Source organism: Aulonocara sp. 'chitande type north' Nkhata Bay, linkage group LG12, assembly GCF_057382095.1.
Source record: "Aulonocara sp. 'chitande type north' Nkhata Bay isolate Kocher_YH1m ecotype deep benthic linkage group LG12, A_spYH_male_GT1.1, whole genome shotgun sequence".
NCBI lineage: Eukaryota > Metazoa > Chordata > Actinopteri > Cichliformes > Cichlidae > Aulonocara > Aulonocara sp. 'chitande type north' Nkhata Bay.
In genome coordinates this window covers 25,945,869-25,961,205 of record NC_141355.1, presented here as the reverse complement: position 1 = coordinate 25,961,205, position 15,337 = coordinate 25,945,869, and the positions used below count along the sequence as shown (strand labels likewise).

The 15,337-nt window shown below is 41.1% G+C and overlaps 1 protein-coding gene across 2 annotated transcripts in view; it reads left to right on the top strand.

Annotated features, from left to right (window-relative positions):
* pde4d (phosphodiesterase 4D, cAMP-specific) overlaps positions 1-15,337 on the top strand; it is a 221,777-nt gene that overhangs the window by 55,741 nt on the left and 150,699 nt on the right. The window contains exon 1 of one of the 2 annotated variants that reach the window (XM_086314648.1): positions 8,522-8,836. The exons of the other annotated variant lie outside the window; for it this stretch is intronic. Coding sequence (XP_086170774.1) covers positions 8,538-8,836 — 299 coding nt within the window. The 5' untranslated portion in view covers positions 8,522-8,537. Of the gene's footprint in view, positions 1-8,521; positions 8,837-15,337 lie in introns of those variants that run through there. 2 annotated transcript variants of the gene reach the window in all.

The following is a 15,337-nucleotide window of genomic DNA, read 5'->3' as shown; positions in this document are numbered from 1 at the left end:
ACTGATTAAATAAAGTGTTTGTTATTTACAAGTCTGATGATGTTTTCACTTCTCTGGAGTTGTACACCTGCAATGAGCTAAGTCTACCCAGGCTGAGCTTATGGCACCACTTCAGCCGTCAGACAAATCTTTTCAGAGAAGGATTCATATTCTGCACATCGAGGACACAAAGATCAAAGACGACTCCTCACCCAACCTCAACCCAGCTGAACTTTTGTGGGGACTCTTGAAGGCTGAGAAAAACCAAGAGGAAAATCTTTGGAATATTGTTAAATCATGGTGGGTGAACACAGGCAATCAAATTTTTGCGCCGCCACTGAGTTCACGCCAGCTTAAGTGTATGCTGTCGTTACGGCAACGAATGATGGCGAGACATTTTGAGATTCTAGTGTGTTTTATACAGAGATCCAACTATTCCCTGAAATCGTCAAGCTACTATTTGCAAAATAGTCCATCTATTCTCCAACTGAAGGTCACGAGGAGGGAGTAGCCTGTCCCAGCTACCACAGGGAAAGATGCAGGGCACATAGCACTAGCGCAGAGACAGACAATCATTGACACCTTTGGGTAATTTAGAATCACCAGTTAACCTAACCCACTAAGTACATGTGGGTGCTCCTTGTCTTTGGACTGTGGGAGGAAGCCACACAGACATGCGGAGACCATGTAAACTCCACACAGAAAAGGCCTCAGCCAGATGATGCTTTGAACCCGGGATCTTCTTACTGTTACTGCTAACCACTGAGCCACCATACAGCAGCATTTTATTGTATTTTAGAATCAAATGACAGACATAGTTAAAGTCCTTCCTGTGAAACAGGACTCATATAATGTAGGCAAAGAACCCAGAGAACAAAAGTAGCTAAAAATAGCTGCTGGCAGTGAGGTTTGTTCATCAATCAAAGTGAAAAAGGTTGTCATTGGACAGCCAACTCTCACTTTGTAGATGCCCGTGTATACTAAACATAGTAACAATATGAGCTTTCAGATCAGTCACATTATTTTAGCCTAACTAGATAATATGATAACTATGATAATGCAAAAACTAAAGATATGAATACAGCTCTTTATTGTGATAGATTACCTGCTTCTGACAGCTTTAAGGTGTCTTTAAGTTGAGTTTCATGGCGTGGCGAAATGAATAGAAACAATCAGAAAGGTAAGAAATCAAATACAGCATGATTTGACAGCAGTGCAGAGTGTGCTTGTTGTTTAGTGGATAAATAACATGCATTTAAATCATTCCTGTCGGCTACATGCTGTTAAGAATGTGACTCATCAGATGTAGAGGTCTAACAGAGTTCTGTTTGTCAGCACCGACACTCACTAATCTTAAAAGAGTGAATGTAATTTACCATGTGAAACATGCTAAACAAGTTAAAATCAGGGACTGAACTGTGGATTTGATTGATCTGTTGTGTAGTGCGCCGAGTCCTTTTAGGTGGCGTTTATTTTTATCCTCCGTTCTGTAACATATTGTACAGTCTGTAGTGTAGCCTCGCAGCCTCTCCGTGATTGGAAAACAAGATTGCACCACAACTAAGAAAAGAATCGCAGCCTCTCCGGAGAATGTTGGAGAATGAGCGCCTCAGATGAAATGAGGTTTGGCACAGACAAACACCAAGCCTCCAACCAGCTTGCTCTGAGGGGAGAGAGGAACAATGTACCAAACAGCATTCTGTATCAGAGCCAGTGGTCTAGTGGGAAGTCATAATTTAACTCAGAAAAGGAAATATATTCAGGCAGTTTGAAGAAGCATATAATTTCAGTGGTCAAACCTATCTGTCAGTGGAAAATCCCCATTGTCTTGGGTTAGTATCGCACTTAGAAACGTGACAAATCTACTCATCAACCCAAGGGGAAAGTGACACCCCTCTGACTCATTTTTGATCGCCTTGGCATGCTTCACGAAGCTCGGTATTTCACACACACATTGTGCTACCTGCATAACATTGTTCGCTGGCTCATCCTGTGCCAGATGTGAAAGTAAATGGATCGGCCTTCTCTGATTTTCCCCTTGGTGCCGCTGATTTGTCCTTTTCCCTTTCTCTCTTTGGCAAGTTTGACTCCAAACGACGAACAACCGACAGAGAAATGAGCAGCTCTTATTAAGCCTAAGATTGAGGAATTTGTTATAGGGTGCTGTGAACACACTTTAGCAAGAAGACAGTGCCGCTGACTTGTAGACTTCTTTTGTAAGGAAGCGTGAGAAGCTGGTGACACTCAGTTGTGTCTAAATTATATTTTCAGGCAGGCAGAGCAATTTTCAAGGCAACTCTGATTCACAATAGCGCTGAAAGGCTTTCTTTGTCTTCAAAATTGCTGTTACACGTCAAGAGCATCTTCATTTTAGGAAATACAGTGTATTTGTGTCTTTGTTTCTGGCGGTGTCGTCTGCAGCTTGATGTGTCACACATTGTCAGCTGCACTGTATAAGCAGCAGAAACTGCTACCCATAATACAGAAACATAGTCAATACTGAATAATTTATTATGGCACTGTGATAATGCCAAAAAGTGTCAAATCCCTTTTATTTGAACTTCACAAAAGGGCAGACTGTTCCCAAGTGTGGGCTGCTGACCACTCTTTAAAAAGCGTGCTGCATTTGCGAGACAGGGATTTGGTATTTTTAAAGGTGGTTTGAGAGATTATTTTAAGAAGACAAAGACAGGAGGGGGCTTGTCATCTCCTTTTCTACTTCACGTAGCTGTATTGACTTCTCTCTGCCCCAATGAGCCTTTTCTTAAGGAGAACATGAAAGGGGGAACATTTTTTTGTCATCTTTCTCTAAATTAATCTGCCAGCAGTACCAAAAATACTGCTACATGTTAGATCAGTGTTTTGTGGTGTAATATATTATACGCTTGTCAACATTTCGATTATGTTACTGATTATTTTTTAAGATTAATTGTCACTCAGCTTTGACAGACTCAAAATCACAATCCATTATTTTAAACCCATATCCAGTAAATTTGACTCCTTTCATAACTGAACATAGAATGATCAATTAAAGACAAAAAAAGAGGCTTAGGGAGGAAATGGATGCTGGGATGAGTTTTAACAAAGGTCATATGTCTTAACGTTGCTTCGAGCTCCGTTCATTCATAATTCAGCACAGCAGCGTGGAAGAAATATACAGTGGGGAAGCATTAGGGTTGAAAGCGTGCCATTTTAAATGCTCCAACTGCGGTGTTTTAGTAAAATTCAGTGACATTAACTTTGTATGCTGCCAAATGAGACTGTCTTCAGTATTAATGAAATGGTCAAAAAGTGGTGCGCTGTCTTTCCATTAGATGCCCTCACATAATTAATATAAAAGAATGATGCATGAAACCGTTTCAGTGTTTTTCTCTTTGCTTCTCTTCTACGACCACCAGCATTTACCCGCTGCATAACAGCTAAAAAATCTGAGTTCCCCCCAAAGCCTTACAATATATAAACACACGCTTATTGTAATATCCCAAGAGAAGCTGATTTGCTGATATTATAAATAATGTAACAGTGGAAAATAGTGGATGAAAACCTGCTCAGTTTAAATAACAGCCAACAATCTCCAGAGCTGAAAAATGAAGCTGCCACAGAAGCGCCAAAAGCTGCAATTCCTTGAACTGGGCTACTTCATGCATCCTCCAAAAATGAATCATAGACCCGTTGGACTTTGTTATCTTCATCACATAGCTCAGCTAACAAGATACAGTGGGTCCGTCTACTAGGTATCCTTGAGCAAAATACTGAATTTCTCCTGATGTATTCATTGGACTGTGAGTGTGTGCTTACATTTTATACAAGGTGCTTTAGGCATAGAATAAAGTGTGAATGTGTGTGTGATTGGCTGAGTGAGGTTTTTGTGCTCAATCAGAGAGGAAAAGTGCCAAATACCAATCCGTTTATCACCACTTTGACTGACAGGTGGATACTGCTACAGGGGGCTTTAGACCATCGCTGTCTGATGTGTCACTTCTACTACTTCCAGTGGCTGGAACTGGAGTTTTTGTCCAAGGAGTAAAGATAATGAAGTTAGATGAGTTTAAATACCTGGGGTCAAACATCCGAAGCACTGGACAGTGCACAAAACAGGTGAAGACCTTGGTGCAGGGTCCAGAGGGGTGATTTATAACAAAAGGATAGCAGAAAGAGTGAAGGGGAAGCTTTAAATGATGGTTTGGTGTCTGTGATGCTAACAAAAAGACTGGGGGACGAGGTGGAGGCAGAGTAGAAGGAGCTAAAATTTTTGTTGGGGGTGCTGAATGTGGAGCTCTCAGTCAGGAGAAAAGAGAAAGACCACAGAAGAGATTCACGGATGTATCGAAGGAGGACATTTAAAGGGTTGATGTGAGAGAGGAGGATGCTAGGGTTCGGTTGAGCTGAAGACAGATGATCCCCTAAAGGAAGGAGTTGAAAGACGAGGAAGAGGAAGAAAGGAACCTGAGCTCTTGATTCTCACTTTTTGTCATGTTTGGTGCCTATTGAAGCATTTCAGTTGAGTCATCTGACCAATAATATGGCTTCACGTGTGTGGCTGATTGTATTAACAAACTTACCAAGAACGTCTCAGTGAGAATTTTATTCAGCTGCTACTTTGCCCTGATTGTCAGGCATCTGTGTGTTATTTTGCAGCAGTTCGGCCCATCTTTTGTATACAGTTTACATTAAATACAAATTAGTGTGCATGGATTTCTTTTGCACATGAGCCCAACATGTTAGGAGCAAATCAACAAAAGAGCTCAACACCAGCTAACAGGTATTAATTAACTTATTAATATGAGAAAGAAAGTGTCTTAAAAGATTAAGTGAGCATTAACTGAGAACAGCACAACAAGATCAGCGCTGGATATTAACTCAATACTGGATCAAATCAGCTACCACTCTATTGATTTTCCAGACACTAAAATGTCATCTCTGGAGTGTTATGTGAGAGATCAGCTGGAAATAAACACTTATTTATTTTTCATTTTATACACACACACACGTTATAGATACAGGCTAGAGATTCCACTTTCTCTCCCTTGATAACAATCCAATAGCAGTTCTGTTTTTTTCTTTCTTCATTAAAAGTCTGTACAGCTCACTGCGAGGAACTGATTGAGTTCATTCTCCTGTATGTGAGGAAACATAAGCCTGCAGCTTGACTTACTTTCCCCCCCCCCAAAAAAACATTTAAATGCAAATATTTTTTAGGCTAGCGCCAAATATAGTTATTACAGGAAGCTTAGATAACCATGTCATGATTAAAAATACGACTTAATGTAAATCAGCAAAGTGTGTCTGATAGAATCCTCCAGTACTAATAAGATCAGTATTGGAGCAATCAGGTGTAATCACTAATTACTGACCGCACTATACTTATCCCGTTCCCATTATCTCCTAGCGTTTTAATTCAGCACGAACAGAAAAGAAACACATATTGGGGGGAAATTGGCGTGACACGTGAAACAATCTAAGGATTCTAAATGTGCTCTAAAAAATGAAGGGAACGCAGTATACCAGACAGTCAGTTAAACTTCAGAGATAAAAACTACTTTCACCTGCTTTTGGTGGAAATCCAAGCAGGTGAACAGGTACACTGCCGAGACAACCACAACATAGCCCTCAAAAATTGAGTATTTTCTTCTCCAGTTTTGCTTTTTGTCATGTCCTTTTAACTGCCAGTAGCATGAGATGGTCCATGCAGCCCATTCAGGTTGCACAGGTAGTCCATCTCTCACCTTCCGGAGGGCACACCCACGCTTGCGATCTTAAAGAGGGTCGCTGTCCAACCACAGTCTCAAGAGTGTGGAGGAGATACTGTGATACTATGAGACAGGCTCTTATATGAGGAGAGCTGAGCAGGGTTATAGAAGGGTTCAACCCAGCAGCAGGAGGAGAAACAGAAGGAGCTACCAGAGCTCTAGAAAAATGACCTCCAGCGGACTACTCGTGCGTGTTTCTGACTAAACTGTCAGAAATAGAACAAAGAAGGTGGAATTAAGGCCTGTACTCACAGCCCACTAACATTTGTCCAAGAACATGTCATTTTATGTCTTTATTTTTGAGCACTGTATATATAAAAACATATATAAGATATTTAAACACTCGTGACCTGTGTTTAAATATCTTATATATGTATCCTGTGCCAGAAATGGCACAGTGTGGTTATTGAGGTGGATGGCCAGAGGGGACATTGTTTCCACATCTAATTGTCACTCAATCAGACCCTAGCTTGCAAACCAGTAAAAAGAAAAAGAAATCATATTTCTCTTGTTAGGGACATTTCAGTACAAACCCATTGCCATGCAGCATTCGATTCATATACTAATATTAATGGAAGACAGTTTTTTTATTAATACAAAAACAAATTTGTGCCAAATGTGTCACAGTGCATAACAATTACCTGTCTGCTTTTCTCTTTTAAGCATTATAATAAACCTTTGTGTGTCTGACTCATCCATTGTGCTACTTTAAAAACAATCTTACAAATAAAAGAATAATATACAAAAATTCTTCTGAACAAGATCCACTTTGCTAAAACATCCAAAAACAATGTCCATCAAACATTCATGAAGGAGGTCAAGCAGGCGGCCAGTTAATGTCACAGATGTTTCAAGAGTGACAGCTGGGATAAACATTGATTCAGTTGCAGTTATTTGACTTTAAAATGTTCTGCTGTGTCAGTATTTTCATTATATCGACCAAAGGTTTTGTGTTGCTATGAGCAGTTCGGAGCTAAAGGGTTAAAAAGAAGAAGACGAAATCGAGGGTACAGAGTTATCAGCATTAGAGCATTGTGTATAATCCCTCTTTTCACAATTAAAACCACCCCGCCCTATAACTTGTAGCTTTTTAATATTTTTAATAACAGAGCATGCAGAAGATTACACATGGCTGTGCTGGCTACTGACAGATTTATGCGTCAACAGATGTTAGCTGTTTGCAACATTAGTGGGAAACATTTTATAGAGGGTTTGCTAATATTAGTCGGTATTGTGTTTCTTTAAGGTGACCCCAAATGCATGTTGGGATACTCTTATATGACCCTGTTTAGCAACAAAGCAATGGAAAGTAAATGAAATGGCTATAGCCTGTGGTTTAAGTTTCAGGTCAGTTCTTAGAGTGTATGTAGAGTATTTGGTTCTGCCGTGCGTGTTGTTGTAGGGTGTTTGGTTGGCTTAAGTAGGTAAACTTGGACGCGTACAAAGCAAGCACATGAGCTTCTTGTGTATGCATACATGGCAGGCATGTGCTCTTTATTCTCTCTCCTCTGTCCTGCTACCAATACTCTTACTCACCACTTCAGTCTTCTCTCCCCTCGTTTCTCAGATTACATTTTTACGCTTAAGACTGGAGAGATGACAATCCCCACGCTGTTATTTTCTTGAGTAATGGGCTTGAGCTGCAAGGGAAGTGTGAGGAGAGGAAGGAAATAAAGAACTCTTCCCTGATAGTCCCCCTTTCCCTGAAAATGAAGACAAACAGAAGAGAGTCGGGGGGGATTTAACAAGGTGGCTGGATGTTTGCGCTCCCCTGTACCCTGTGGACATCACAGAAATGGTTTCATTAATTAGTGTGAAGGTGAACTTGTTTTACCTGCAGTGTGTTTAATGTCAGCTGCTATAAAAATGCTTCTCATTTTCTCATTCCATCCAGTGCATCTCCACAAAAACTGTTTCTGTGTGTGTGTGTGTGTGTGTGTGTGTGTGTGTGTGTGTGTGTGTGTGTTAAACCTAAATCTCATTTGGACTATTGTGTCATAAAACTGGTTCAGTGGTATTATATGATATAGCGGCTCTGCACAATCCCACCCCCTGATTTTCTTTCTTTTTTTTTTCCAATCATGGAGGTTTTTAGGGGAGGTACTTTGGGTGGGTCCCTCATGTTTAATGTATTATCCTGTTCCCTATATCCTGTCGCCGCTTTTTTCCTGCAGGGGACATGAAGACGGGAGACAGTGTTGTCAAGTCCGGATGCTTTTACGCATAACTCTGCGCCAAGTTACCTTGAACTGGTTTTGCACAAGTTTGCATCATTTGGGGAGACCATCCGTCCGTTTGGACCATCCTGTGCTGAACATCTCGCACTGCCGCAGCAATACAAGCACCTTGCAGAAATGGGCGTGTGCGGAGGAAGTGGGGAGCACTTGGAAACCAGACTGACCTGAGAGTTCTTTCTCGTAGCTTTACTCAGGGATACATCCCCAAAACTGCAGTTTAAAGGTCTTCCTCGTGATGCGTAAATGGATTCGTTTTTATCTCACTGCTTCAGTGTGTTTGCGCATGGTGTCAGCGATAAAGTTGATGGAGTTAAGCTCATTACGTGAGCTAAAAATCAAAAACTGGACGTGAAGCACCCGGGTAGCTAAAAAAGCAAAACAAAACAACAAAGTTGTCTACTTGCTTGTATTATTTGATTTTGTTTTATAAAAAAAAACAAACAAAAAAACACCTGAACTCGCAGCTGTTAGTCAACCTCCTGTAAGCTTTCCTGACTCATTCAACTTAAATGCTCCCAAAGTGTAGATTTAGTTTTTAAAAAACAATTTTATAACCAGCGTGGGGAGGAGGATGGATCCCGCCTGTGGCAAAGTGGGGACGGCGCCTCTGGTCGCTGGCGGCGGAACCGGCGTGAGTGCAAAGGCGCCCAAACATCTGTGGAGGCAGCAGAATCAGGCAGCGCTCTCTCCGCTCCACCACGCGCTGGTAGTGCGCAAGAACGACCGTGTAAGACAAAGAGGCTTTTCGGACACCGAGAGATACCTCAACCCGAGGAACATGGACCGGACTTACGCAGTGGACACGGGGCACCGACCCGGGCTGAAGAAATCAAGGATGTCGTGGCCGTCGTCCTTTCAAGGTCTTCGACGGTAAGGACAAAATATAAAAGGAAACTGCTTATCCTCGGCTTGTTTCCTTTTAATTCCCCCTCGATGAAGATGGGCGTTGTGTGGCTGACTGAGCGAAGAAGTGTTTCGGTTCTTATTTAGTCCTAACTTTGAGAAGGTTACAGTACATCTTTCTGCTTACACGGTGCTCGACCTCTGTTTTACATCACTTTTTTTGTAACATAAGGTCCCAAACATTTACTGCGCTGTAACGAGGAAGAAGATGGTGAATAAACTATATGCTATATGCCGTGCAGCGCTAAAGGGTTAAAAAGAAACAACGGACACAGTCTTATCGGTATAAACCCTCTTTGGCAATTATAAAACCACCTCATCCCATAACTTGTATCTTTTTAAATATGCTTTAATAACAGAGAGTACGGAAGATTACGCATAGCTGTTTCATTTGGGTCAGAAAGATGTGTCATACTGGAGAGAAGAAAAGCAAGAATAACGATGCAAAGAGAAAGAGTTTTTTCTTTTGGTTGTCACAAGCCATTCTCTCTGTTAATATCAATTAGGTGGTCTATATTTTGCACAATTGTCATTGTGTGGAATGACAAGAGTCTTGTGGGAGTCAGAGGCAGGCTTTAACCAAAGGAAGGTCACAGGAATTATTCATATATGATGTATCCTAAATATATTACACATATGCAACCTCCTTGTATCCTAAGTGTTTAGGGGTCTTGAGGGATGGGCTCCACTTAGTTTTAGTATCTCCAAGAAGCCCGGCGTTCATGACTGCATTTGGCACTACTCTGCTCTCGATAAGCAAAGTAGATATAGTAGAATGTCTTTGCTATATGATCACCACATCTTCTGAAATGACTCACTGCATGCGACAATATGGATAATCACAACACACGTGCTCTTGACAACTGCTGTGTTTTCACAGGCTATCCGCTATCCAGAGGAGCTACTGTAACAATGTTTGCTATAAGAATAGTTTTAGTGAATCTCGTCTGCATACAGACAGAGACACTAAAGCACCTCCGTGCTCAGACAGCCAGCCTGGTTGTGTGAGGGAAATGTTTCTGCTCTAATTACTCACATGTTCTGGGAAAGAGGGAGGGGAAAAAAAAGACCAAATGAAATGAAATCTGAGAAGGTCACCTCAGCTCTCAGGCTTAAGTGACTGCTGTGGATGTAAGTTTCTGTCAAATGGCTCGCTGTTTCCCTTTTTTTTTTTCTTCTTTCCTCCTCCTTTCTTTATAATTGTTGGTTTAGATATGAGTGATACTCGCCTGCAGCGTCCAGTCACCAGTCAGCTATAGAAAGCACACTGGCTCGTCTGGCCAGCCGAATGGTTCCTGTCACAAAGAGGAGAGGCTAAAGAGAAGGAGAGAGCGAGCGAGTGACAGAGAGGGGAAGGAAGGAGGGAGTGGTGAGAGGTGGTGGTGTGTGGGCCTAGTAAAACAACCGTGCAATGCTATGTTGAAAATATATTGATTTCAATTGCAAAAGAAAATGCACGCACACATTTGAAGATTGTTTATGCACCTTATACATTTGCTTCAGAAGGAAAATTAAAATTGGATTAACCCAAAGAAATTGAATTTCACACAGGTGGCTAATTACGCAAGAGGCACATTGCAGTCCAGCACATATGCAGGAACATTAACACAAAACCAAATCAATGGCCCTTGAACACCGCAGCCCATTGGACTGTTATTTGCGCTTGGTCAATAGGCTCATGTAATTGGTTGTTGATTTTTGTGTGTGCTCAATGGGTTGCATGTTTTAGTAATTACTGATTTCAGTGTCTTCAGGAACTGCCCCCCCCCAGGGACCTTCATTCAGTGAACATGTCATTAGATGAACATCAGTCTAGATATATAATCGGATTATTACACCGTTTCCCAAGTGTTGGGCTTATTGTGTGACACAAAATATATTACAAAACACTCAGAAGACCAGCCTTGATGTATTACAGCACAAACAAATCTAATATAATTGTGTGCAATGAACATGAGATCTTGTTGCCTTTGAAATGGTTGCTTTAAAGACCACTCACAGTCAGTTGCCATCTTCAAACAACTGCATCAAAACAGTGATGAAATGGCAGTAACACGAGGTTGGTCTCCCTGGTCCTGGGTTTGAATCCATGTTGGCACAATTTCTGTGTGCATTCTTTCTGGGTCCTGTGGCTTCCTCCCACAGACGTTAGGTTAAGTTGATTGCTGATTCCAAACGGAGTATAGGAGTGAATGTGAGAGTAAGTGGTTGTCCAACTCTCTGTGTTAGCCCTGTGACAAAGCAGCGACCAGTCTAGAGTAGACCCTGCCTCTCCGCTTGTCCCCTCTTTGACCCTGAGTGGGATAAGTGGAAGAATATGGATGAGTTGCAGTCACCAATGCAGATTGACTCAGATTGATTGCAACACATTGGCAATCTGTCTGCATTTATAAATTAGTGGCCAGTTGTTTGCAAACCTTTGAAAACCTGTCTGAGAGTGATAGCAGTCAGTCCGAGTCGGACCGGGATTGGTTGGAGACAGATTGCCTCCCACAAGGTGACCTGTGCAGTCACCTGGCGATCGAAACAGGTCACCCAGAGGTCAAGGATGCTATACGCTTAGTCTCTCAATCTCTGTTGGTTGCCCCAACTACTTGGGGTTGTCGGCTAACAGCAAAAACATTCAATGCAACTATAGGCAATGTCTCAAGGCGGTTGCTGTCCCGTTCTTTACTCTAGTGTGACTGAGCTGTAAATGTTGCTTTAAATGAAACCAAACAGCACATGAGCACAAAAAAACAAACATGTAAAATACATATTCTGCAGTTTCATTAAAACAACATTGCTTGGCATTGTGCATTTTTGATTTTGTCATTCAAACAGCAGTGTGTTTGCCCTCCTGGCATTTACTCTGATTTCTCTTAGAGCCTTTAACCGCCATTGTGAACATAAAACCTTCTCTAGGCTACTTGACAAGAAACACAGCTTATTTCTCCTGCAGGCTTAAAAGCTTTTCATTCTTCAGATACACTTATTGCTACATAGTGTTCATGTGTGATGCATGCATTATTTACCTATTTGATTGACGGTTTTAATTAACAAGGCTCCAGAAGGTCACACAAATTCACATGAAAATTCAGCAATCAAGTTGTTGCTGCGAGTCAGCTAAACAAGACGTGTTTCCTGATTGTAACAGACAGACATAAACAACTTCTGCGGCAGTGCCCCAGTAGAAAACTAATAAGAAGTGCCAGCTACTTGCTCAACACGTACAATTGATGTCAATCTTATGCAGAGAAAGAGACAGCAAATCTTTCAGTGAGAGGACTGTCGATGTGGCTGCGTGTGCCTGAGTAGCTGGTTTGGTGCGAGGTCAATCAGCCCCAAGGTAAAAGACATCACCCAAATGTGTCACAGTCTAGGCTAGGCTGGGCCTGGATGCTGCTCAGGGCTTCTGTGAGACCTCAGCTAAAATCTGGAGCATTCTTTGATGAGGAGATGGCATCTCTCCCATTCCTCTCCTGCTGCTTGCCTGTCCCTGCCATGGGGACACTACAGGGGGGTTATCTTTATCTTTAGAGATGTCAGTGAAGAGGAGGATAATGGTGCCTTCTTGCTGTACAATCACACAATTTAAGATTTGATGATTCAGTGGGTGGAAAAGCAAATGTCAAAACTGAAAGAAAAAATCCCCCAAAAACAAAACAGAAACATCTGAGGAGGGAAGTGAGAAAGGATGAAAAGTGCTTAATTTGGATATTTAGTTACTTCATCACTGGCTGGCAGATTGGAAACTCTATCTCTGTCCTCTACCTTTGCATTGTACTTAAAGGCCGCTGATTTTTCTCCAGCCAGTCTTCCTGCTGTGAATGCCATTACCAGTGAGGTTTTTAGCCACGACGAAGCATAACCCCCTGGCTGTGTCATTAGATCCCATGGGTGTTAGAGAGTGAAGACGGAACTGCTTTTCGGTACGTGGTTATATATAACCACTCACAGCCATAATCACAGGCATACAGTATTGTGCAGAAATTTTGAGTCACTCCTCATTTTTTTAAAAATATTTTGCTAGGAAAGTGGGAATAGGTGCAGCGATTTGAAATATAAAAATATAAATGGCAATGGAGCATATAAGGTAAAAACAGTATATTTGTACATTTCTAATGAGCATATTAAAAGTTAATATTTGGGATAGGGTTAATCTTTATTCTTCATCTCAGCCTGGACTCTCGTAGACAAGCTTGTAGATTTTTTTAAGTAGTCTTCAGTTGTGGTTCTCTGGGCTTCCTGGAGGACATTCAACTCTCTTCTTTGTATTTTGCTTCCTGTTGGTCCGTTCTATGTCAGGATGATCCCACACTGCTTTAAGAATGTTGAGGTCCAGACTCGGCGAGGACAAGCCGTGACTCATAGTATTTCATAGCATTAGTGTTTTTCCAGGTATGTTTTTACTGCTTTAGTTGGGTGTTCGGGATCATTGTCATGCTCTCCCGATGTCCTCCGTACATGCTGAGAATGATTTGAACCAAAAATTTCAAATTTGCACTCGTCTCTTCGTAAGACATCATGTTCAGTCCAGTTGTGCAATCTGGCATACCTCAGCCTTTTCTCTGTGATTCCCCGAATCCTTCCATTGAGAACATTTCTGATGAGACTTCAGTGAACAGGTGAAGTATTAAATACGAGAGATGCATGTCTCAGGTCCTGTTTCTTAAGGGCATGACTTTCATGTCGGTCACTTGATCTTTTATCCCCCACTTGTCCAGCTTTCTCTGATTTTATAAGGACACACTGTAAACCATGTTTTCAGCTAATAGCTCTTTGAGAATCATCTTGTTGGTGTAAAAAAATTAATACTTGTAAAACTGTGTTATCCTTGTCAGATTTTATAGATTCGATGAAACAAATGGTGACAATTAGGGTTTTTTTTTTTATACAGACGGCTAAAGATATAATTTAAAACTAGTTCTTTATTAAGTTGTCTATTGTGTGTAGACACAAGAGTGGTTAATTTCTTGAGTTAGGTGCCTTTGTATTTGTAGGTCAGGGTTAAGCAGCTTTAAATAAAAAGAAAAACATTCTTCTGAAAATGATCAAGGCCGGGATTAAAATAATTAAAAAGCCTGGTTTTCACTCTGTTTCTCAAAACCTTGAGAAACAGAGTCCAGAGGCCAAGCTTTCTTGAATTACAAGAAAGTCTGGCTTATTGAAAACAAAATATAAAGAAATAAGGGGCGATTCCAGACTTTTGCACAGAACTTTACTGCACATGCTGTTGTATTGTCACAGTAGACATCTACTGCAAGGCTTTTGTCATCCAGGAAGATGTCTAGAACATGTTAATAAACACACTAGGAACTGGGTAGTAAACTTTCCATTAGCAGAGATCAGCATCAGACATGGCGTGTCTTGGGTAATTAAATGGGGCATGAGTGAAATGCACTCTGTATGATTTTCTGCTGTGTTTCATGTCGCAGAATGAAAGGCAGGCAGAGCTGATAATTACACGAACGCTAAGCCCTTGTCTGTGACTTGCCGACCTACTCAATCGTACAGAAATGGAAGGTGTATTGAGTTTACCCTTCGGATCAGCTTTGTGATTTACCAAGGCTTTGAAGGCTGAGTATGTGCATTAGGATCTTATATAATGAAATATCTCAGACAGCCCTTTGCATGCATATAGAGCAGGTTTCCTAACACATGCAGTCACATGCATGCTTAATTAAAGGAATATAGTGAATGCCCATGTAAATGCATCCAAATAGTCATAAAACCATAGGAAATTGTAATTAAGGTGGAGATTTTCCTTACCACCAGTTTTCTCTCATATACACTTTCAACCCATATCTAAGTCATGTTATTTGTCTAAGCGTGAAGTGAATAATGCCTGAATTTCACTGCTGTTTTCCACGAGTGTTTGGGATTATACTTAGGCCTACTTTTTTAACCTCTTCCTCCGCAGAGTGTTGTGGCTCCCAGCTGTTTGTTATAAAAATGCATGGGCATTAATTGAAAGTTGCGAAGCAGGACACATTGCACCAAACATGCCAACGTCTACTATTCTGTATAAAATAGATAAAGGATTTGTTATTATAAACTTGATATAGACATTCAGGAAAATGCTCAGTATATAGGATTATTTTCGATACTTCAGGGGAAAAATGACAAATTAAGAGGTGTATTTGTTTATAAATCAAGATCAGAGCAATGCTGGTCCGTAAAAATGTACTCAGCTATAGCCCTGTTTATTACCTGTGCCTCTGGTGACTTGGGACCATACTTCCATTGCCGATCAAATATTTGCTAAGGTGGACTGCTGCCACTTCTTCTGATAGACTGTCCTCGAATTCAGTCAGGAGCATAAAACTTTTTAGACACATCTAATTAACACTGACCGTCAACATTACAGGTGGGCAGAACTGATAACATTTGCCCCAACTTTACCATTTTATTAGTCACCATAACATTTATTATACCTGTTTCATTCTTCAATACTGAATATTTGTTTGATAACAGGACTCAGTATAC